General features: G+C 41.9%; 1 protein-coding gene across 7 annotated transcripts in view; it reads right to left on the bottom strand.

Moving 5' to 3' along the window:
- Window positions 1–20578, bottom strand: part of ZNF346 (zinc finger protein 346) — a 32574-nt gene extending 11996 nt beyond the window's left edge. For 3 of the 7 annotated variants that reach the window (XM_081135740.1, XM_081135742.1, XM_081135745.1), the window contains exons 1-5: window positions 20345–20578; window positions 8420–8523; window positions 7784–7876; window positions 5548–5692; window positions 1628–1861 (exon numbers count right to left, since the gene is read on the bottom strand). In XM_081135740.1, the coding sequence (XP_080991866.1) occupies window positions 1628–1861; window positions 5548–5692; window positions 7784–7876; window positions 8420–8523; window positions 20345–20522 (754 nt within the window). In that variant the 5' untranslated portion in view covers window positions 20523–20578. The remainder of the gene's footprint in view (window positions 1–1627; window positions 1862–5547; window positions 5693–7783; window positions 7877–8419; window positions 8524–20344) is intronic. The other 4 variants (XM_081135741.1, XM_081135744.1, XM_081135743.1 and 1 more) reach the window with 3 other exon arrangements.
- Window positions 20579–25043: the final 4465 nt, after the last annotated feature.

Below are 25043 nucleotides of genomic sequence, written 5' to 3'. Positions count from 1 at the left end.
GACAAGAGATAACAAGGAATGACCAGGGCAAGGCTAAGTAACGGGGGAGCAGGAGCTAGAGCAAAGAAGGATCGGCTGCAAGAGAGCCCTGGTCATGCCAGCTGGGTGCTATGTTGTTCCTATCAGTCATAAGCCAAAATAGGAGGTCATGAACCAGGGTTCTAAGAAACTTGGTTCTGAGGTTTCCAGATTCCTCAGCATATGAGACTGATCCTATTAAAGGAGAAGGCACTGCCTGTATGTGGAAACGGTTAAGTAAATATCAGCAATCCCTTTCCAATTCTGCCTTTTTTAAAAATTTATTTTTATTGATTTTTAGTGAGAGAGGAAGGAGGGGGAGAGAGAAAGAGAAATATCACTGTGAGAGTAGAACACAGATCGGCTGCCTCCTGCATGCCCCCTACTGGTGCTGGATCAAGTCCACAACCCAGGCATGCACCGTGACCGGGGAATCGAACCAGCAACCTTTTGGTGTATGGGATAATGCCCAACCAACTGAGCCACATGGGACAGGGCTCCAATTTTGAAGAGGTTTGTAAAGCAGGTCCTTCAATGGCATTGGAGAAACAACCCTTGGCACCCTGCTCAAGAGCTGCCCACCTTGCTTCAAAGCCACTGCTTTGCACCCTTCTCATTTGTGTCAATATTGCCCAAGGACAACCTGTGTTGTATGGTTGCTTTAAGGTTTGGAGGGTTGTAAGAAAGCCATGATCCCTCTCCTTGCCCACAGGTGGTCTGGAACATCTAAGACATCTGTGTGCTCACCTCTCCAGCACTGTGGGAAAAGCACAGATGGCTCTGAGAAGCAGCTTCCCTGAGGCCACGTTGTTGCCTATCTCAAGTGTTGACTCTGGTGCTGGATCTCCATGGCCTGGGGAGAAAACCCTGAGGACCAACACCAATGCTCACATAGGCTCCTTGAGACAGGAATTGTGTCAGTGTTGGTCACTACTGTACCTCAATGAAGAAACACAGTAGGTACTCAATAATGACTGGCTGAATAAAAAAATAATCTCTTCTCTTCCCCTCCCTTACTATAGGCTGTGAGTAGTTACTGTGATGGGAAGGGCTCCTAACTTTTTGTGAATGCTCACTCCTGTGATGTTGATGAGAGAGCATCTTGAGGTCAGGGGGTAGCTAATATTCTGAATCAGAATTGTCTTCACCACGTTACCCCAGGAATACAGGCAGGCCTCAGCTGCTGGGAAAGGAGGGGCCCTGATTACACTCTAAAATCTGGCAAAAGCTGATGAGGCTTTCACACAAGGAATGTGGATGACAGGGAGTTTAAGTCAGAGGTTGCAAACTGGTGGTCCTTAGACCAAATCTCACAGGGTTTAACATTTTAAAAATTTAGTTGCATATTTAAAAAAAAAAGAGAATTCTTATTCAAATCTGGCTTCTAGATTCTTTTGAAAAACTGAAAGATATAGTAATAAATGGCGTGGCTAGGAGAGGCATGCACTCCTCAGCTAACCATATCCCCTCCAGGCTCTTTCCCTGGCTTCTGCAGGCATTTGAGTTTGCCATGTGTGCCCTAAGAGACCTAAGGAGGAAGAGCATAGCCTTGGTGGTCCAGCCCTCATTCAGCTATGGGGGTGAGTTGGGCCTCCTTTGGCCTCCTTACCTGATGAGTCGGTGACAGCAGGGTCTGCCAGCCGCCCATAGTGTGCCATGAGTTTGAGCTTGGTCTCCTGTTTTCTGTGTTTCTTGCCCACATAATGTTGTTGAGCCATGACAGGGTCGTTGAAAGTTGCGTGACAGAGGCTGCAGAACTTGTCTGGGTCTATCATCTCTCTATTCTGGTGCAAGGCTAAGGTGGAGGCCACAAGGAAAGGGTTTGTAAGGCGTTTCGACAGAGCTGCAGTGAGAGAGTTAAAACAGAAACAATGAAAAAACCCAGAAGGTGCCAGGCTTTTGAGTATGCTGAATGCAAATGAAGGCTGGTCACTAATCACACTTACACATGTGGACTTGCTGGTGTGAATCACACAGTGATAGCCTTCTGTGATTAAGAAAACTGCAAAGATTTGGGGGAGCTACTCTGTTCAACAACTTTAACTATTTTAGGCACATGAATCCTGATTTTCTCACCTTCTGAGGAGGTTCTGTACTTCTATCAAGTTGTCAAATGACAATAGACTACAGACGTACATGTTTGCAGTCTTTTTATCCTTCTGAATTTCCCAGAACTTCACAGTAAGTGGTATAAAAAGTCTGGGTGTTTTATTCCTACCCTTACAGTACCCCAGTTACAGAGCTGGGAGGCAAGGTCCTGAAGTAGAAATTGAGGGTCTGAGGGCCTGCAGGGTCATTTAGAAAAGGCAACTATACTGGGAGGCCTTTTGGCAACATTGCCTTCTCGGCTGAGGTGGGGAGAGAAGAGGATGACATTGACATTTAGGTATGTGCTTTGTACATATATTTTTTCCTTTGGTCCTCAGAACTGCTCCATGAGTTATGTATCATTTTGCTACATTATAGAGAAAAACCAAGGCTCAGAGGTGAAACGACTTGCCCAAGACCACCCAGTGAGTAGAACCCAGGTCTGTGTGATCCTAAAGACCATGCCCTCTTTGCTTTACCAGGCTTCCAGACTGTGGCAAGGGGGCCTAAAGGCAAGAGTTCATGCTTTCACTTTCAAAAAATCCCTAGCTTTGGGTAAGTCTCCTGTGGATCAACAGATGTCCTAAAGCTGACTGTGGGCCGCGCTGCTGCTTTATGAAGTAGATGTCATGACACACTAATGAGGCCATATGGCTGGAATGGTGTGGATCTAGTAACCACGGCTTTAAAAATGTCGCCTAGAAGCCCCACCAGTGGTGGAGGAGGGGTGGGGCTCAGCAGCACTAACAGGTGCCGAGGTGCTCTTTCATCTTGGTACCATGTCAATGAGGGAAGTTTTGAGGATTTTTAGCAAGCCAGAAGAAACTTGCTGGGTTTTCCCATAGTGATTTTCCAATATAGGGAGTCTCAATTTCTCTGGCCATTGATTTTCCCTGGTCACTGTTTCAGCAAGTCACTTGGAAAGTAATATACATGTTGCAGAATATTTAATAATATAAGAAAATATTCAGCATGTGGTGTTGAGTTAAAAAGAAAAGGTTATACAGATATCTGTTTCCTATGTCAATTCTGTAAAACAACTACAGAAAACATACTGATGTTTTACAAAAGCAGAGATAGAGTAAAAGGGTGCTTTTCAGTATTTTCCAACTTTTCTATAATAAATGTAGATTTTTGACATCAGAAAAGATAATGGTTAATATAAAGGTCATTCTTTAAAGTTAAAGGAACCACTTAATGGACATCCAATAAAAATGAGAGCTATGGAAGTCTTCTCTCAGGAAACAACTTGAAATATGGAAGGAGTATTCTATATGGATATTTGTTACAGAGTTATTTATAAATACCAAAAAGGGGAGAGGGGAAGATATTAGAGGAATGGTTAAATGTGATATGATGAGATATTTTATAGTCATTAAAAATGTTTATGAAAAGTTTTTAATAACATGAGGAAATACCAATGTTATATTAAAATGAAAAGAATATGAAAGAAAACTGCATACACAATATATTATTGTGAAAAGATACATACACAGTTTATAAGTGTGTACTGGTATTTTGAAATGTCACCAACATAACAGTGTTTTTCTCTTGGTAGTAGAATTTGGGTGAAATTTTACTTTCCTCTTTGTACCTACTGTATTGTTTAAACTAGAATTAGTCATAATGAGTATGCACTGCTTTTATAAAAACAAGATTATTTAAAGTATTCTATGTTTATATGTACATATACATGGATTCAATCTAGATATACATAAAACAGATATACACACAGATATACACACATACACATAGCAAAAGATTATAGGAGAAACAGTACTACAAAATGTTAACAATGGTTATCTCTGAATGGTAAAATTATGGGCACTCTTCTTTCCACTTATCTATATTTTCTACAACATGTTTGTATTACTTTTACATTAAAAATGTTTAATTTCAGAAATATAGTTAAACTCATGAAATAATAGGAAAATGTGCTTAAACTACAAATTAAAAGTAAAAGCAGGAAACATGCACAACGATTACAACTATATAAAAACATATGCATGTGGCAAAGGCCAAAAGTGGACATGGAAAATAACTTCTTGAATACGGAATCTTTGGGACAAGGCATATTCCAGGGAATTTTCCCATTTATGGTGAGATAAATCCACGTAAAGATAAGCGAGTGACCGTATAACGTTGTGTTCTTAAGCTGGTTTCTCTTAGCCTAATGTTTAATCTTTTTGGTACCATTCATGGTACCAAACACTGACTTTAACAAAAGCAATTAGTAGTAGAAGTAGGCTCCAGGTGGTGGATGCCTGCCCAACTACTGCATTTAATGGGGGGAATTCCACTCATTGCCTATCTTAATGATGGTGATAATACTAACAATAGCAGCTGTCATTTACTGGGCATCTATTATGTCCTAGGTTCCTTATATATATTATTTCATTCTCACAACCTATGAAGTAGAAAGCATTATCAACATTTTACAGGTGAGGAAACTCAGGCATGAAGAAGTCAAGTTATATGGATGGTAAATAGCAGCCCTGGGATTTAAACCTGGGAGCCTGTGAGTTCAAAGTCCATATTCTGCTGTTTCATAGCATGAATAACTAGATTTGGGTGTGATAAAAGGGTATAAGTGATTTTTATACTCTATCTTCAAAGCCTTCCAAAACATTGCTGTCTTGTTTTTATAAAACAATAATATAAAAAAGGATAACAAGTATTATAGATAATATAATCTACTCCTTGGTCCAAAATGAAGAGAGAAGCAAAAATTACCAAGAAAAAATTAAGATCAAAGAACTTTCACTCTTGACTAACTGCAGTTAGGAGAGGTTAAAAAATCCCAGAAAATCAGGAGTTAATGAGATGAAATCAAGGGTCCCAGTGGTGACAAGATAAAGGGGTTTTTTTTAGAAGTCACTACACTGGGAATAAATTCATAGCAGTTGCAAACACAGCTTGCTGGGCTATAGTGGCAGCACTGAAGTATTCAGCTTTGAAAGGCAAGTCCCTGTCTTGAGAAGAGGCACCTTTGAGGATTAAAGTGAGCAGGGCATAACCTGAGCACACAAAAAAGACAACGTTTTAGCTTTTAACTTGGAACACATGATAATAAGGCCAGGTGGATGCTTGGGAGGGAAAAATCTAAGTGGGAGAGGTAGGAAGTAGAATGCTCTCATGGTGTAAACAGCCTGCAGGACTTTGGCACTCCCAAGTTACATTATTAGTCAGAACAAAAGCTCATGGCTAAGAAGTTTCTACAGAGAAAAACTGATGTAATCAAAGAAAGGGAGGTTAGGTGAGCACAACCTCTGAGGCTGCATATCAATGAAGCAGTGTCTACTTTAATATTTTTAAGGGCTCCCAAAAGTAGTTCAACTTCTTCAAGTCTGTGGCCCCAGTGAGCATTTCTGGGAGCACCTGGCATTGACGCCCTGAGGATAGGGGGGGTCCCGATATAGCACTACTCAGGAAAACCAGTACCTTCCACCTTAGTGGATTGCTGCTTCAGCTTTAAGTTCTTTGCGTGGGTCTTCCCCAGGTAGTGCGACTGGGCCACGACAGGGGAGGAAAAGGTCATGTTACAGATGGGGCAGCACTGGTTCTTGTCTTTGCTTCTGCTGCTCTTCTGGTTGGGAGAAAGAACACAGGTCTGATCACGCCACTGCCCGGCCAGAAAATCTTAAATGGTTCCCCATTGCCCATAGGAGAATGGGCATTCAAGGCCCCCTTCACAAGCTACCCCAACCTACCTTTCTGGATTCTTCTCCAGCTAACTCATCCCAGACCCTACTCACCATTTCCCACTTTATGCTCTGTTGCTTTCTTGCTTTTTGCTTGGGCCATTCTTGCTACCTAGAATGATCTTCCCTTCTCTCATGCCTGGCATCTGTCTGCTTAGCCTTCAAGGCCCAGATTAAATATCACCTCTTCTGGGAGATTTTTACTCAAGAAAATCATTCAATAAACAATTATCAAGCCACTTTGTGTATTTCAGGAAGAATTAATTTTGTTCCTCTTCTGTACTCCCAGAATGCATGAAACAGACCTCTCTAGCTTACTACTTGCAACCCTAAACTGACAGCATAATAGCTTGGGGGGCTTTTCTGTGAACTAAAGCTCAACATTTGGGCATGGACTGTTTGACTCATCTTTGTTTCCCATCCTTAGCACCCTGCTGGAGTCTGGCACACAGCAGAGGCTCAGGGTTTGTCGAACAAGTAGATCGTTGTTTTTTATAAATTTTTTTTTATTGATTTGAGATAGAAAGGGAGAGAGAGGAACATCGATTTGCTGTTCCACTTATTCATGCATTCATTGGTTGATTTGTGTATGTGCCCTGATGGGACTGAACCCACAACATTGGTGTATCAGGATGATGCACTAAACAACCGAGCTACCTGGCCAGGGCAAAAGAGTATTTTAAACCTTGGCACTGCAGACATTTTGGGCTGCATAATCCTTTACTGAGGGTGGAGTGGGGAGGAGCTTATGATCTTATTTGAACTACTGGGATACCCCAAGTTGAAGGAACCGGAATACAAAGAGGTGAAGTGACCTGCTCAGGGTCACAGAGTTCACCCTTTCTTTTTTCTTTTCTTTTCAAATATTTTTTATTGACTTTTAGAGAGAGAGGGAGAGAAAGAGAAACATCAGTGTGAGGGGGAACATCGATAGGCTGCCTCCTGCACACCCCCTGTGGGGATTGAGCCCTCAATCCAAGCATGTGCTCAAACCAGAAACTTCAGTGCACTGGATGACGCCCAACCTACTGAGCCACACGGGCCAGGGCTTTTTAAAATTGCATTTATTGGGGTGACATTGGTTAGATCTTGACTTTCTGAATTCTAAATCATAAGAAGGGCAACTAGGGGATCAGTCCAGTGAATTGGAGAAGGGATGAGCATGGCCCTTCCAAATCCATGGTCACAGTAACAGGAGGCACAGTTTGTATACTCATGAGTATCCGCTAGGAATTGAAATTTTACCTCATGATACTCTTAAGAGGTAGGAATTATTACCTCCATTCTATGGGTGAAGTACACAGATGTTAAGTGATTTACTCAAAGTCATCCAACCAGTAAGTTGTAGAGTTAGTACTGGCCTCTAGTCTGCTGACTTCTTATCCTATGATGTTTGCACAGTCTCCTATGGAACAAAAATTATGGTACCCTTGAGGGATGGGGGTTGTTTCAGCATAATTCCCACAGTATTTCTAAGCCAAAAAGCAAATGTGTTTACATCTCTATCAGAGCAGGCATCTGGAAAGGTGTTCCTCCCATTTGTTTATTCAAAACATTCAAGTGCTGAACTCAGCTCTTTTTCCTGATCTCAAGAAAGCAAACAGCCTAGCTTCCTTCCACTTTGTTTCCTTGAGTAGTGAAGGGGCAGCTTCTTGTTCTACTCCATCAAACCACTGAGTGGTAATGCATAGCAATGGCTCCATTTACTGAGCTCCTACTATGTGCCAGGCTCTGTGCTTTTTCTTTCCTTCATTTTAGTTTGGAAAATCCTAAAATGTAGTTGATATTAGCAACCTCATTTTTATAGAGGAAGAAATCAGGGCTCAGAGAAGTAATAAGACTTGCCCAAGTCACATGACAGGGCTGGGATTTGAAGCCATTGTCAGTCTGACTCAAAGCCCATCCTCTTTCACCACACCAACCTGCCTGCTGGCTTCATCAGGAAGCGAGCAGTATCACCATGGCAGCTGGATTACCTGATCTGAGTCTAGCTTCTTTGTTTCCCCCTTTAATGTCTCCATTCCATGGATCGCTAGGTATCTCTTCACTTTGTTGGCATGTTTTTTGCTCTGCAAGAAGTCAGGAAAAAGATCAAAGATAGCCAAATGCCATTTCATATCTAAGGAACTCAAAAACATTAGATTTTCACTTGATTCATCCTCATAAAACTTTTGAGCAGGGAAGAAACCTAGTTTACTGAGTTCCTACTCAATTTACTTTACATGCCGTCAAATCTAACCTTCACAACAAGCTATGAGAAAATTATCATCATCTCTACCTTATAGATAAGGAAACAGAGGCTGAAGATGGTGAGGATTCTTGCCCAAGATGAGTAGCAGAGCTGTGACTCAAACGCTGGTCTATTTAAAGCCAAAGCGCAAAGTATCTACTATATAAGCTACAAGGGAAGATATAACTATAATGATCCTGATTTAGATGGGAGAAATGGGACTCGGAATAATTAAGTCAATCTTCAAGTTACAGTCAACATGCATGGAGGCAACATCTGGGTGGCTTATAAGGAATTACATTTCACGGCGCAAGCTAGGAAGAAGTGGAGGCTTGGAACTCGGTCTGGAAAGTAAAGCAGTTCTAAAGGTACTATGGCATACCTGGTAGTGTGCCAGCTTCTGAGATTCCGAAATAAGCAAGGCGCAGCAAACCTTACATTGGGTGTTGGTGAAGAGACACTGGTTCTTCTGGATCATGTGCTCCACTACAAAGAGGAAAATAAAAAAAATCTTTGAGTTAAAAATCTGCTTCAGCAGCACTGTCTTTGAACCCTGCCTCAAATATGGGCACTGAGTAATGGAATGCCATACTGCTATATCTTGGCAAACCTCAGTCACTCTTTCCCTGCTGCTTTCATGACTCATGCTATGTTCTCACACCATCTATACTATTACTTACCTTATAATTTTATATAAGCCAACAATTTATTTATTAAATAGTTTAAAAAATTTTAAACTGAGCTATAATTGACATGTAACATTATATTAATTTCAGGTGTACAATATGACTTGATATTTGTATATATTGCAAAATGCTCACAGTAAGTCTAGTTAACATGTGTCAAGATGTTCACCAAGACAGAAGCAGAGTAGGTGAAAGTTATACTTATCTCCTGTCAGGACCAAACTGAAATTACAATTAAATTACAGAACAATCAACCTGAATAATCAACTGAAGACTAGCTGAACAGAAGTCTTATAACCAAGGATTTACAGAAGACACCACATCCAGACTAGCAGGAGGGCGGAAACGTGAAAAAGGCTGGCCCGCAACTACATGCAGTAGTTGAGAATCCGGAAGGAAGTCTCAGCTGCAAAGGTACCCCCTTAGAAGCGTGGTCTCAACTCTACAATGGGCTCCCCAGCCTGGAACACCAGAGCCAGGAAGAAGCCACCAGGGAGGGACAGGAATCTGCTAGAAACCCAGGTACCCTCTTATGGGTTAAGTGCACAAAGTCTCATTCATGGCCACACACCCTGGGCTCTGGCAGAGGGGGGGCAAATTGGAGTGGCCTGGAGTTATGCCAGGAGAGACTGGGCTGTGTGGCTCTGGGGAGAGAGCTGAAGGGACAGCCAGCCACTGGGGTCCCTGTGCTGAGTACCTTTCCCTCACTGTCCACAGATGTCAAATTTCCTGGGTTGAACACTTTCCTCCATATGGCATCAGCCTGGGGGAATGCACTAGCCCCACCCTTCTGACTCCCCATCACCCCATTCTGCCAAGCTTACAAACTGCAGAGGAGTCATCTGCCTGGACCAGTGGTGTAGACTTTCTTGGAGGGCTCTTGAGGGTGAACTCAGGGGGTGTCAGAGATTGAGTTGTGTGATTCTGGGGTGGGAACCGTTCCGTCCTCCAGGCACCTGTTGTGTACGTACCACTCCCTCATGGGAGATCTACTAGCCCCACCCTCCTGACTTCTGGTGGGCCGGCCCTGAAGAGCTGGCACTCTGCAGAGGAGTCAGCTGGCTGTGGCCAGCCTGGGTCCTTCGTACAGACTCTCTTGGAAGGCCCTCAAGGAGGCTGGACAGACTTGGGAAGACACTGAGTACTGTGGATCTAGGGCAGGGAGTCACTTTTCCCTTGTACGCACCACTGGCAGTACTGTTTTTGTGCAGAGCCCTCCCTTCACATGGCCAAATCTTAGTGTTTGGGCCTGATAAACTCTGCTGGCCTCACCCTGATGATTCAGAGATCCTGCCCCACCACAAAGGTCTGAGGGCACCTGGTAGGTGGCAGCTGGCCTTGGTATACCCTGTGACTTTATTTTATTTTATTTATTAAAAAAAAAAAATCCTGTGACTTTTGTTGAGTGGCCTCAGACCCAGCATTGGTGCTGAGTGTGAATATGAATTAATCTGGTGAATACCACTTGCCCCTACCTGGTAACTTATTGAAAACCTACCTCACGCAACTCATGTACTGCCAGAGGCTCTTTCAGTGACTGAACTTAATAGGCAGCTGGCAGGTGGAGGCAGATCTTGGGGTGCCTTGGGCCTTTTGCTGACCTGCCCCTGGGCTCGGTGCTGGGGGAAGCTGCCCTTGGTGTGCAGCTTGGCCCCTCTCACGCACACCCAGGCCCAGCTGAGGCAGCATCAAACTGTGGATCACTTTTATAGTTCCAAACAAGTAGCCTAGGCTGGTCACAGACAGTGTCTGTCATTGACTTGCACTGGAGTCCCTTCCAAGATGCCAGTAGTGGGCTTCTGACCATTTTAGAGCAAGATCCAATTAGCTCCACAGGGGGGCAGGGCACACCCAAAAGGAGATCTTAGCAGGCACCAGACCCTGCTGGGGCTAATTCAGCTTTGTGGGGCGAGGCCCTGCATAGCAGCTTGTACACTATGGTGGGGTTTATCCTCACAAACAGCCAGCCTGAGGGTCAACCCCACCCATGGACAGGTCAACCCCACCCATGTATAGGCCAACAGCAACCAAGACTCAAATATAACAGGAGGGCTCATGTAACCTACACAAGGGACATTCCTGGAGCACCTAGCTCAGGTGATCAGGGAAATTGCGCCACTGAACCCAAAAAGACACCTTATACATAAGCCACCGTAACAAGACTGGAAGGAATAGCAGATCTACATAATACACAGAAACAAATATCAAAAGGCAGTCAAAATGGGAGACAAAAAAATATGCCCCAAACAAAATAACAGGAGAAATCCCCAGAAAACTAACTAAATGAAATGGAGGCACACAATCTACCAGATACAGAGTTCAAAACAATGATTATAGGGATGCTCAAGGAACTTAGGGGAAGAAGGGATGAACTCAGTGAGAACTTAAACAAAGAGATAATAAGCATAAAAAGGAAATAGAAACCATAAAAAGAACCAGTCAGAAATGAAGAATATGACCGGCCGTCGTGGCTAAGTGGTTGAGCATTGACCTATGATCCAGGAGACTGAGGTTCAATTACCGGTCAGGGTATGTGCCTGGGTTTTGGGCTCGATCCCTGGTGGAGGGTGCGCAAGAGGCAGCCAATCAAAGACACACTGTCATCACTGATGTTTCTATCTCTCCCTCTCCCTTCCTCTCTCTGAAATCAATAAAGATATATTTTAAAAAAGAAGAAGAATGTAATATCTGAAATGAAGAATACACTAGAAGGAATCAACACCAGGTTAGATGACGCAGAGTATCAAATCAGCAATTTGGAAGACGAGGTCACAGAAACCACCCAATCACAGCAGCAAAAAGAAAAAAGAATTTTTAAAAATGAGGATAGTTTAAGGGACCTCTGGGACAACATTATGCATAACAATATCTACGTTACAGGGGTACCAGAAGGAGAAGAAAGAGAGCAAGAGATTGAGAACCTATTTGAAGAAATAATGACTGAAAACCTCCTTAACCTGGTGAAGGGAAAAGATACACAAGTCCAGGAAGTACAGAGTCCCAAACAAGATGAACCCAAAGAGGTCCACATCAATACACATCATAATTAAAATGGGAAACGTTAAAGCCAAAAGAGAATGTTTTTTTAAAGCTTAATTGATTGATTGATTGATTGATTTCAGGGAGAGAGGGACTTGTTGTTCCACTCATTTATGCATTCATTGGTTGATTCTTGTATGTGCCCTAACCAGGGATCAAACCTGCAACCTTGGTGTATTGGGATGACACTTAACCAACCGAGATACCTGGCCAGGGCACAATAGAGAACCTTGAAAGTAGCAAGAGAAAGACAGTTAGTTACCTATAAGGAAACTTCCATAAGACTGTCAACTGATTTCTCAACAGAAACATTTCAGGCCACAGGAACTGGTACAAAATATTCAAAATGATGAAAAGTAAGGACCTATCGCCAAGACTACTCTACCCAGCAAAGCTATTATTTAAAATTGAAAGAGAAATAAAGAGCTTTCCAGACAAGAAAAAGCTAAAGGAGTTCATTACCACCAAACCAGTACTACAAGAAATGTTAAAGGGACTTCTTGAAGAAGAAAAAATAAAAGGAACATAGTTATAAAGAACAAACTGGTGCCTAGCAGCGTGGCTCAGCAACTGAGCATCAACCTATGATCCAGGAGATTGAGGTTTGATTCCTGGTCAGGGCACATGCCTGGGTTGTGGGCTTGATGCCCAGTAGGGGGTGTGCAGAAGGCAGCCAATCAATGACTCTCTTATGATTGATGTTTCTATCTCTCTCCATCTCCCTTCCTCTCTCTGAAATCAATAGACATGTTAGAAAAAAATAATAAACTGGCAGTACATATAGATCTATCAATAATCACTTCAAATGTAAATGAATTAAATGCTCCAATTACAAGACATAGGGCAGCTGAATGGAAAAGAAAGCAAGGCCCATAAATATGCTGTCTATAAGAGACACACATCAGAATGAAAGACACACATAGACTGAAAGTAAAGGGATGGAAAGACATATTTCATGCAAATGAAAAAAAGAAAAAGAAAGCTGAGACAAAGAAGGACATAACATAATGATAAAGGGATCAATCCAACAAGAGAATATAACCCTTGCAAACATTTACGCACCCAATATAGGAGCATCTAAATATATAAAGCAAATTTTGATGGCATAAAGGGAGAGATCAACAGTAATACAGTCATAGTAGGGGATTTTAACACCACATTGACATCAATGGATAGATATTCCAGACAGAAAATCAACAAGGAAACAGTGGCCTTAAATGACCTATTAGGCCAGATGGATTTAATTGATCTTTTCAGAGCATTTCACCCCAAAGCAGCAGAATATACATTCTTTTCAAACGTACATGGAACATTTTCTAGGACACAAAACAAGTCTCAATAAATTTAAGAATCAAGCATCTTCTCTGATCACAACACTATGAAACTAGAAATAAATTAGAAAAAAACCAAAAAACACCACCCTTGAAAAACACACAAACACATGAAGGCTAAATAACATGTTACTAAACAATGAATGGATTAATAATGAGATCAATGAAGAAATCAAAATATACCTTGAAACAAATGATAATGAGAACACAACAACCCAAAACCTATTGGACACAGCTAAAGCAGTCCTAAGAGGGATATTCATAGCATTATAGGCCTACTTCAAGAAACAAGAAAAATCTCAAATAAACAATCTAATCGTACACCTAAAGGAACTAGAAAAAGAACAACAAAAAAAGGCCAAAGTGAGAAGAAGGAAGAAAATAATAAAGACCAGAGCGTAAATAAATGAAATAGAGTCTAAAAAACAATACAAAAGATCAATAAAACCAAGAGCTGGTTCTTGGAATAGATAAACAAGATTGATAAATCTTTATCCAGATTCATCAAGAAAAAAAGAGAAAGGACCCAAATAAATAAAATCAGAAATGAAAGAAAAGTAACAAATGACACCATAGAAATACAAAGGATTATAAGAAAATAGTACAAACATATATGCCAACAAATTGGGCAATTTGGAAGAAATGGATAAATTCCTAGAAACATACAATCTTCCAAAACTGAATCAGAGAATTTGAATAGACAGATTACAACTAGTGAAATTGAAGCAGTAATTAAAAAAACTCCCAATAAGCAAAAGCCTTGGACCAATGGCTTCACAGAAGAATTTTACCAAACATTCAAAGAAGAACTAAAATTTACCCTTCTCAAACTATTCCAAAAAAGTCAAGAGGAGGGAAGACTACCAAGCTCATTTTATGAGGCCAGCATTATCCTATTCCAAAACCAGATAAAGACACTACAAAAGAAGAAAATTATAGGCCAATATCCCTGATAAACATAATGCAAAAATCCTCAACAAAATATTAGCAAACTGAATCTGGCAATACATTAAGAAGATCATATACCATGATCAAGTGGGATTTATTCCTGGGATGCAAGGTTGGTACAATATCCACAAATTAATTGACATGATACACCACATAAACATATTGAAGGATAAAAAAATCATGTGATCATCAATAGATTCAGAAAAAGCGTTTGACAAAATCCAGCAACCATTTATGACAAAAACTCTCAGCAAAGTGGAAATAGAGAAAACATACCTCAACATAATGAAGGCCACATATGACAAAGCCACATCTAACATCATATTTAACAGGAAAAAACTAAAAGCATTTTCCTTAAGATCAGAAATAAGACAGGGATGTCTGCTTCCACCACTCTTATTCAACATAGTACTACAAGTTCTAGCCACAGCAATCAGACAGAAAGAAGAAATAAAAGGCATTCAAATGGAAAGGAAGTAAAATTGTCATTATTTGCAGATGACATGATAATGTATATAAAGAACCCTAAAGATTCCACCAGACCTGGCCGGGTAGCTAAGTTGGTTAGAGAGTCGTCCCCGTATGCCAAGGGTGTGGGTTCAATCCCTGGTCAGGGCACATACAAAAATCAACCAATTAATGCATAAATAAGTGGAACAACAAATTGATGTTTCTCTCTCTCTTTCTCTCCCTCTTCTCTAAAATCAATAAATAAATATTAAAAAAAAAAGACTCCACCAAAAAGCTACTAGAACTGATAAATGAATTCAGTAAAGTAGCAGGATACAAAATAAATATTCAGAAATCAGCTGCATTTTTATATACAAATAATGACTTATCTGAAAGGGAAACCAAGAAAAAAAATTCCATTGACAATTGCATCAAAAAGTAAGGAGTGCTCGGGGGCAGGTCTGCAACCAGCAGCGTGGCCCAGCTGCCTGTCCCTGCTGCCCAACTTGCCCAAAGTTGGGGGTGTGATCCATGGGATGGTCCGATGTCCTTTTTTTTTTTTTAAATATATCTTTATTGATTTCAGAGAGAGGAAAGGAGAGGGAGAGAGAGAGACAGAAACATCAATGATGAGAGAGTCACTGATCCGCTGCAGCCCGCAACCTGGGTATGTGCCGACTGGGAATCGAACCCCGATCGCCTGGATCCTAGGTCGATGCTCAACCACTGCGCCACGCCTGGCCAGGCCGACGTTCTTTTTGACAGGTGGGGAGACTAAGGCAGAGAGGGGGACGTGTCCAAGATGCCATCTAAACCAGCAAAGAGTGGATGGGAGCCCAAGTCCTCTGAAAGGGAGAAAAAGTCATGTTGTTCCTAGAGTGCGTGGGTTTCTCGTCCTTACTTATAAAATGTATGCCCTGGTGGCTTGTTTTTCATATGGGTATTCCTGACCCCAAGAAGATCCAAAAGACTTGGGGGGTGCAGGGGCTTGACTTCTGAGTGTCCCACATGGCCCGGGGGCCCTGCTCCAACTCCAAGGTGAGGAGAGGTTTTATTTCCCACACAGCAGTGGGAGTGATCCTATGGCAAGTACTAGACCAGTCACTCCCCTGCTTAAACCTTGTCAACTAAGAATGTGCAAATCTGTGGAGAATTTAAAAAAAAATCAATTTGAGTCAAATAGAAGATATATGTGAAAGCAGGATTTCAACAAATAAATAAATTTTTTCAAGAAAATGACAGTTTGCAACTTCTTTTATGCATTTGGAATTAAGGAGAGAACCTAAGGAAGATTACATGAAAATGGGAGAAAGCAAGGCACGGATAGGATTATAGGATAGTTAAGATTGTGTGCTCTCTTGAGGGTGATCTCGCTTTAGAGGGGGTCTGGTCTGAAAAGGGTGGTCACACATTAAAAGGAGGGGTCTGAAAAGAGGCATTTCAAAGGTGTGTTAACTTAGATGCACAGAAACAATTAACAGGGTTTGCTTAAGGCAAAGATAAGACTTTTACTAAAGAAGTTATATGCCTGGTGCATGTTTATCTACCATAACCTGCCTAGCTGAGAATTTATGATCAAATCACCCTTTGGAGTTACTTCATAGAGCCTCTTTTTCGTCTACACCCTCCATGCTGACCCTGGACTTAGATTGAAATTGGCTCCCTACCACGGTCCTCCTGCACTGACTCCCTGGAACTGGTCTGGGGGCCTTTCCACCTTGTGCTCTAGCTGCAGGAACTTCCTGGTATGTGACCTTGAACTCCTCAGTGGCTCATCCTTCCCACTCTGCTGAAGTCACCTCCTGCTAGAGGCTGAGTGGTTTATTTGCACAATGAAGTTTGAGAAGCACTACTGTAAAAATAAATACATAAAATACCTAGTAATAAATTTAAGCAATGAGGTAAAAATCCTATACTTGAAGAATTACAAGAAAAAAAAGAAGAAGAAAAAAAAGAAAAAAGAAAAATTACAAGATACTGAAGAAAGAAACTGAAGAACATACAAATAAATGGGAGCATTAACCATGCTCATGGATAGGAAGAAGTAACATCATTAAAATATCCATACTAGCCCTAGCCGGCTTGGGTCAGTGGTTAGAGTGTCAGCCTGCAGACTGAAGGGTCCTGGGTTCGATTTGGGCCAAGGGCATGTACCTTGGTTGCAGGCTCATCCCTGGCCCTGGTTGGGGCTCGTGTAGGACGCAACCAATCGATGTGTCTTGTCTCTCTCATATCCCTCCCTCCCTCCCTCCCTCCCTCCCTCCCTCCCTCCCTCCCTCCCTCCCTCCCTCCCTCCCTCCCTCCCTCCCTCCCCCCCTTCCACTCTCTCTGGGAAGAAAAAAAAAAAAGCAATGGAAAAAAATATCCTCCAGTGAGGATTAAAAAAAAAAAAATCCATACTACCCAAAGCAACCTACCTATAGATTCAACCCAATTCCTATTAAAATGCCAATGGTGTATTTCACAGAACTAGGACAAATAATCCAAAAATTTATATGGAACCACCAAAGATTCAGGATAGCCAGTGCAATCCGGAGAAAGAAGAAGATTGGAGGTATCATGTTACCTAACATTAAACTATACTACAAAGCTATAGTAATTAAAACAGCATGGTGCTGGCATAGAAACAGACCTAGATCAATGGAACAAAATAGTCCAGAAAGAAACCCACACCTATATGGTCAATTAATATTTGACAAAGGAGACAAGAACATAAAATGGGGTAAAGACAGTCTATTCAGCAAATGGTGTTGAGAAAATTGAGCAAATAAATGCAAAAAAAAAGACTAGACCACCTACTTACACTATATACCAGAATAAACTCAAAATGGATTAAAGACTTCAATGTTAGACTTGAAACCATAAAACTCCTAAAAGAAAAAACACATAGGCAGTAAAAACTCTGATGTTTCTTTTAGAAATAATTTTTTCCTGATACATCTCCTCAGGCAAGGGAAACAAAAGAAAAAGTAAACAAATGGGACTACACCAAACTAAAAAGTTTTTGCACAGCAAAGAAAACCATCAACAAAATGAAAAGACAACCTATTGAATGAAAGAAGATATTCAATGATACATCTGAAAAGGGTTAATATGCAAAATTTATAAAGAATTCATACAACTTAACAGCAAAAACTGCCCCCCAAACAATCCAATTAAAATATCCAATTAAATAGACACTTCTCCAAAGTGGATATTCACATGGCCAACAGACATGTGAAAAGATGCTCAAAGTCACTAATCATCAGAGAAATGTAAATTAAAGTCACAAAGAGATATCACCTCACACTTGTCAGAAGGCTATAATCAATAAATTAACAAACAACAAGTGTTAGTGAGGAGGTGGAGAAAAGGGAACCCTTTTGGTGGGAATGCAGATTGGTGCAGCCACTATGGAAAACAGTATAGAGGGTCCTCAAAAAATGGAACATCTTATGACCCAGTGATTCCACTTCTGGTTATATATCCAAGGAAACCAAAATCACTAATTTGAAAGAATATATGCACCCGTATATTCATTGCAGCATTATTTCCAATAGCCAAGCTATGGAATCAACCCAAGTGCCCATCAATAGACGAGTAGACAAAAAAGTAGTGGTACATATATACAATGGAATATTACTTGGCCATAAAAAAGAATGAAATCTTACCCTTTGCAACAGCATTGATGGACCTAGAGGGTATTATGCTAAGTGAAATAAGTCAGTCAGAGAAAAGATAAATACCATATGACTTCACTTATATGTAGACTCTAAAGAAAATAAATAAACAAAACTGAAACAGACCCATAAACAGAGAGCAGACTGATGGTTGACAGAGGAGAAGGGGGTTGGGGACTGGGTGAAAAAGGTGAAGGGATTAAGAAGAACAGACTGGTAGTTACAGAATAGTCATGGGGATGTAAAGTACAGCATAGGGAATATAGTTAATAATATTGTAGTATCTACATATGGTGCCAGGTGGGTACTGGAAATATCAGGGGAAATAGTTTGGTATTGTCTAACCACTATGCAATTACAGAAGAGTCATGGGGATGTAAAGTACAGCACAGGGAATATAGTTAATAATATTGTAATAATTATGTCTGGTGTTAGGTGGGTACTGGAAATATCAGGGGAATACTTTGGTATTGTCTAACCACTATGCAGTACATCTAAAACTAATACAAAATAATACTGAACGTAAACTTTAATTAAAAAAAATAAAATTAAAAATTAAAGGAGCACAGAGGAATTAACTGGAGTGATGGAAATATTATGGCTACCCAACTCTATACTTTTACTAAAGATCATTGAATTATACAGTTATAATGGGTGAATTTTATGGCATGTAAATTATAACTCAATGACAGTGCAAAAAGAAAAAAAACAAACCAATGTGAGTAGAACTTGGTGTTATAGGTATCTACCTAAGCCTCATATAAATATTGCAGAAGTGAGGAGAGTAGGTAAATAAACTGGGCTGTAAGTGACACTGTACATTCATACACATATAAAGAGACAGTTCACTTTTCAGAGCCTAGCTGCTGTGTTCTATGTCCTCTGAGGACAAAGGTCACTTCCTCTTTTTGTGCAATCCCCCACTCTTAGGCATTTCTCTTCACTGTACCCACTACATTACAATAAAGCTGCTTTGGTGTCTGCTTCCTGGACCAAACTACAAGCTCCTTCAGGGTAAGAACAGTATTACCCTCATCTCTGATACCCAAACAGTCTTGGGAATAGAGCAGGTACCAGTGAATGTTTGTCAAATTAATGAAAGAAAAATTGGGAAGGAGGGGTGGCAAATTTGTACCAAACAAGTTTGAAAGTATGAAGGAGAGTGTGTGTGGGGGGGGTCCATAATAATTTAGGAATCAGACAAAACTAATTTTTAGACTGGATAAGTATATATATACACGAGGGTATAGGTCTGTGTACCACCCCAAACTGAAACATATAGAGTCCTTGGATATGGTCAAAAATTTGATTTTATCCCAGGACAATCAGTTCACAGATAACATTAAACTTTCCAAGATTAGTCTGCTCAACAAGCAAACATACCAAATCTGATTGCCCTGCAGATTACCTGACAGGATTAGCCCAGAGCCCAGATAGTTGGTGTACCTTTGGGTAGAGTTAAGCAGCTCTGCTAAGGACTGTGAAGAGGGCGACACAACCAGGTCAGGCCAGCTCTTTCCATCTCTATCTCCATCTTATCCACTGCCAGGTAAAATGCATAACAAGCTGGAAAGCTTGTTTCTCAGGCTCCTGGTCCCCAGCTCAGAAAAGGGTAGAGACCAGACAACTACAAACGGGTAAACCAAGGCTCCATCACCAAGGCCAAGAGGAACATGGGGGTATGAAGAAGGCATTCTAGAGCCCTTGGAAGTGTGGGCATGAGAGAAAAGAGGCTAGAGACACTAGGGATAAGGGACCCTGAAGACTGGGACGATGGACAGTCAGGGAGAAATGGTGAGGGAGCTACAAGTCTGACGGAGAAGGTTCTGTGGGTCTCCCGGAAGGCGTGGACAGGGATTACAGTCCACGAGCCAGGGAAGAGCTGCGCTCTGGGTGGTGAGGGAGGCGGGGCAGAAACACTCGGGCGGCCTGAGCGTGAGAAGGCCCTGGACCATTTGCACGCGTGAGCCTTGATTTTCAGGAGCCGGCTCAAGGTGCCCGGGCCCGAGGGGGTGCACGAGCCTGGGAGTCCCGGGGTGCGTCACGCAAGGGGGCGGGCCAGGAGCCAGGGGGTGTGACCGTAGAGCCGAGAGCCGGTCTGCACTCTGGCCCTGCGCTTCTGCCACTCCGCGCGAAACGAGCAGCGGGCAAGGGGCTCCCTTCCTCTGAGACCTCCCCCTTCCCCCCAACTCACCTTCCTCCCTCCCCACGGGTTGGGCCCCGGACACTGCCTCCCACAGGCGACATGCCCTCTCTCGATCGAAGCGCAGCCCATCCGGTTCCCGGCCCTCCGGCTCCTCCAAGCTGTTGTACGGCCGGGCCCCTCTGCTGTCCGCGGCCTCCACCGTGCCGAGCGCGGGGTACTCCATCATCCCCGCAAGCCCAGAACGGCGGAGAGCCGCTCATGAACCTTGGTCTCGCGAGATGTGGCTGGGAGGGTGACTTTGCCGGGCTAACAAATCTCGCGAGGTTGGGAGCGGCAGACGGCGTTACGGTCCCCGCCCCGGCGGTTCTTTTGGCTGCGCAGGACCTCCGATCGGCTACAGTATTAGAAGTTGGTGGGCGGTTCCGCAGCAGCTCCCTCCCTTCCGGACGGGCTCGTGCAGTCCTCGGCGCAGGGGTCTCACTTTGCACACGGTCAGCCTTTGACACCTCTCGTTTCGCTCTCAAGAAGGCCCTGCTATGTGGGAATATTTTCCCCATTTCGCTGGTAGGGAAACAGGCCCAGAACCTAGAAGTGGTTTACTCGAGTTCACCGCAAGTAAGTTAGTGGTAGAGCGGAACTCCATCGCCAGGATTAGATAACATTTCAGTTCCAGCTACTAACCCCCAGCCCAGACCTCGCCTTGAACTCCTTTCCTATGCAACTGCCACCCCATAATTCTATCGGAGCCGCCATCCCTTGCCAAGGTTAGGGCTGTAGAGGCCTCGGGTCCCCGCCTTTGCCCTTCAGGTATTACCAGCACTGCAGCCCCAGTGACCCTCTTGAAACAAGACATATCGTGACACCCAGGTGCTCAAATTCTCCAGCACCTTTCTACCTATGATAGAGTGACCATCCTAGATAGTCACTCTTCAAAAAGCCAAAGTCCTTAGTTTAGCCAACAGGACCCCACACATTCTGACGTTGTTAATCTTCTCCCGAGGATATTTTTTCCATTTTTTTTTTTTTTTTAGAGTGGAAGGGAGGGAGGGAGAGAGAAACATTGATTGGTTGCCCCCCCCCCCCCCAGGGGATCGGACCTGCAACTCAGGTACCTGCTCTTGACTGGGAATCCAACCCTCAGGCTTTGGTGCGCAGGCCAATGCTCTAACCACTGAACCACACTGGCCAGGGCCAAACCATTTACTCTTAAGTGTCTTGGTTTAGGGAAGATAGGATTTACTAGATGGCCGCAAACTGCTGTTTATCTGTCTGTTTCTCTATTCTGCTTGTCCTGGTTTACTAGCCTGTCTTATTGGGAGGATGCTCTAACCAACTGAGCTACCTGGCCAGGGTTGACAAGGATATATGTATATTATATATATTATTTCGTTACATGTCTTTTTTTTTTTTAAAATGTTTTTCTTGATTTCAGAGAGAGGAAGGGAGAGAGAGATAGAAACATCAATGATGAGCGAGTCATTGATCAGCTGCCTCCCACTGGGGATTGAGCTCACAACCCCGGCATGTGCCCTGACCAGGAATTGAACCTCAATCTCCTGGATCATAGGTGCATGCTCAACTGCTGAGCCATGCTGGCTGGGCTGACAAAGATATTTTTTGATACAATGGAGCAAATCCTGGCAGTAGAGTACTTAAGATGCTGTGCATGTTGGAAAACAGTCTCCCTCCCCCCATTCCCAATCCAATTAAGTAATATTTATTCAAGCAATTAATAATTTCTATTTATTCTCCAATGAATGCCATCAGATTTTGTCCCCTGTGCTACTGAGGCAGAGTCCTGAGCTACATAAGTGGCTGAACAGTCTTCACTGTCACTAATTTTCTGCTATGTAATTGTGTAAGTCCTTCCCATGATGCCTAGGACTAGACTCCTTGTTGGGACCTGGCAGTGCACATGGTGCCTTGTTAGGGGGCTGGCTTTTTATTTCTTCCCTGTGGAAAATGAGAACCATTCCTGAACATGTTCTGTGTATTTTTGCTATGGGAGAAGACCAATCCCAAGGAAATGGCTTTCCCAAGAGACAGAAATTGGCCACAGTTCAGCAGACATTTCAGTTAGGTAAACAATGATTCTGTGTGTGTGTGCGCGTGTGTGTTTGTGTGTGCAGCTAACACATTATTGAGCTTAGTAAAATATAGTTCTTGCTCTTAGGGAGAATAAACTCTAGAGAGGACAGTGTCTGCTATATACATAATATCAGAGAGTATGTATTAACCACTATAATAGAAGTGACAGCTGTTTTGATTGTACCTGGGGTTTGATTTAAATGACACAGGAGTTCAATGCCATTGAAAATTTTATTATTCACAGTTCGCAAGAGAGGGGGGCACACCACACCATGGCAGGGCCAGATGGGGAAGTATCAGGGTTGGTCAGGAGGCAGAAGGACCAAGGGGAGAACAAGGCCCAGAGCCTTTACTGTGGTTTCTATAAGCAGGAATGGACGAGGCAAGGTAAGCAGTTTAGGATTGGCTAGTTTGAATAATTTTGTTGGGCTCTGGGCTATAGGGGTAGATCCCTAGTTGTCTGGGGTGATTTAGGGCAATTATGTCAGAGTTAGACAAAGGAGGTAGTGGGAGTATGGACTTTGGATTGGTTGGTTTGCATATGAAAGGTGTGCTTGGAGGCAAATTGTTGAGCATCGACCTAGGATCCAGAAGATTGCCATTGATTCCTGGTCAGCACATGCCCAGGTTATGGGCTAGATCCCCAGTCGGGGGAGTGCAGGAGGCAGCTAACAACTCTCATTGTTGATGTTTCTCTCTCTCTCCCTCTTCCTTCCTCTCTATGAAATCAATAAAGATATATTAAAAACATACAAACAAACAAACAAAAAACCTGTTTGCACAAATAATATGGTTTATGCTAAACACCTGTTTTCCTTCTGGGAGTCTGAAATTTTGGTACATGCTGGGCAGAGTGCCTACATGACTGGCTCCTGGTACCAACTCTGGATTCTTAGACTCAGGCAAGCTTCCCTGATATACAACACTTTATAAGTGTTGACATAGTTCCATGCTGGAGGAATCAAGGGTCCTGTGTGACTCCCTGGGAAGGGATTCTTGAAAGCTTGTGCTGTTTTTTCCCCTATGGCCTTTGGCCCATGTGCCATTTCCCTTTGATGATTTTGCCTTGTATCCTTTGGCTGTCACATATCGTAGACATGAGTACAACTATATGCTAAGTCCTATGAGTCCTAGTGAATCACCGAATCTGGGGGTGACCTTGGGGACCCCTGACACACCTAGTAGATGAAATTCTCCTTATTTCTGTTGTCTTTCTTTACTTAAAATATTCTGAATTATCATATTTAATACATACAAAATATTACATATAAATGATTAAAAATAATAATTAATACCCATGAACTCATCATCCAATTTTAACTAGAACATTACCTATCACTCCACCTCTTCCTATTATCTGAATTTTGTACTTATAATTTACTTGCTTTAAAAATTATATATACTTAAATAACATATTGTTTAATTTTGCTTGCATTTGAGCTTCGTGAACATGGTATTATACTGTTTCTATTTTTCTGTGACTTCCCTTTCCCCTCAACATTAAGTTTCAAATATCTATGTTGTTGCAAGTCACTTTAGTTTACTGATTTTCACTGTGAGATAATATTCTATTGTGTGAATATACCATAATTTGTTAACGTCTTACTGTTGATGGACATTTGGGATATTTCCAGTTTTTTCTGTTAAAAACAGGGCTACTATTAACATTCTTATACTTATCTCTTGGTGCACTTGGATAGGAGTTTCTCTAGGGTATACACCTAGGAATTGAATTGCCAGGTGGTAAGGTATGTGAATGTTATACTTTATAAGCTAATGCCAAATTGTTATCCAAAGTAGTTGGTTGTATCAATTTATATTCTTATCAGCAAAGTATCAAAGTTCCCATTGATTTTCATTCTCTCCAGCACTTGGCCCTGTCAGACTTCTTTATTTTTTTCCCAACTTAATAGGTGTAAATGGTATTAGATGTACATTAGAACTTTTCATTCCATCCTTTATCTTTCTCCTTTTAAAATTTATTAAACATTTAGTAAGCATCTTCCATGAGCTAGGAAATTTAATGTCTCTTTTTCTAATTTACTTTTTTATTGAGGTATAAAGTATACAAATGCAAATCTTGATTGAATTTTATATATAAATATACCTGCATACCCACCACCAATATTGAGATATAGAACATTTCTGGAGCCCCAGAATGCTCACTTGTGCCTCTTCTCACCCAAAAGAAATCATTATCCTGAATTCTATCGCTATAGATTAGTTTTGCCTCATCTTAAACTTTGTATAAGTGAGTTGTTTAATTTCCAAATATGCAGGGTTTTTAAAAATGTCTTTTAAAAAAAAAAAAAATCTTTGTTGATTTCAGAGAGAGGATGGGAGAGGGAGAGAGAGGTAGAGACATCAATGATGAGTCATTGATAGGCTGCCTTCTGCACGCCCCCCACCAGGGATTGAACCCGAAACCCCAGCATGTGCCCTGACCGGGAATCAAACCTCGATCTCCTGTACCAACCACTGAGCCACTCCAGCTGGGCTCTTGTTGATTTTTAATTTAATCCATTCTGATCAGAGAACCTACTCTGTAAGACTTCAGTCTTTTGAAATCTCTTGAGATCTGCTTTATGGCTCAACATATGCTCTATTTGGTGAATGTTCCATTTGTATTTGAAAAGAATGTGTATTTTGCAATTGTTGG

This window comes from Miniopterus schreibersii (assembly GCF_964146895.1).
Source record: "Miniopterus schreibersii genome assembly, chromosome: 4".
In the NCBI taxonomy this organism is placed as follows: domain Eukaryota; kingdom Metazoa; phylum Chordata; class Mammalia; order Chiroptera; family Miniopteridae; genus Miniopterus; species Miniopterus schreibersii.
Note: the sequence above shows the minus strand (reverse complement) of the source record. Positions and strands in the feature narration are given on the sequence as shown.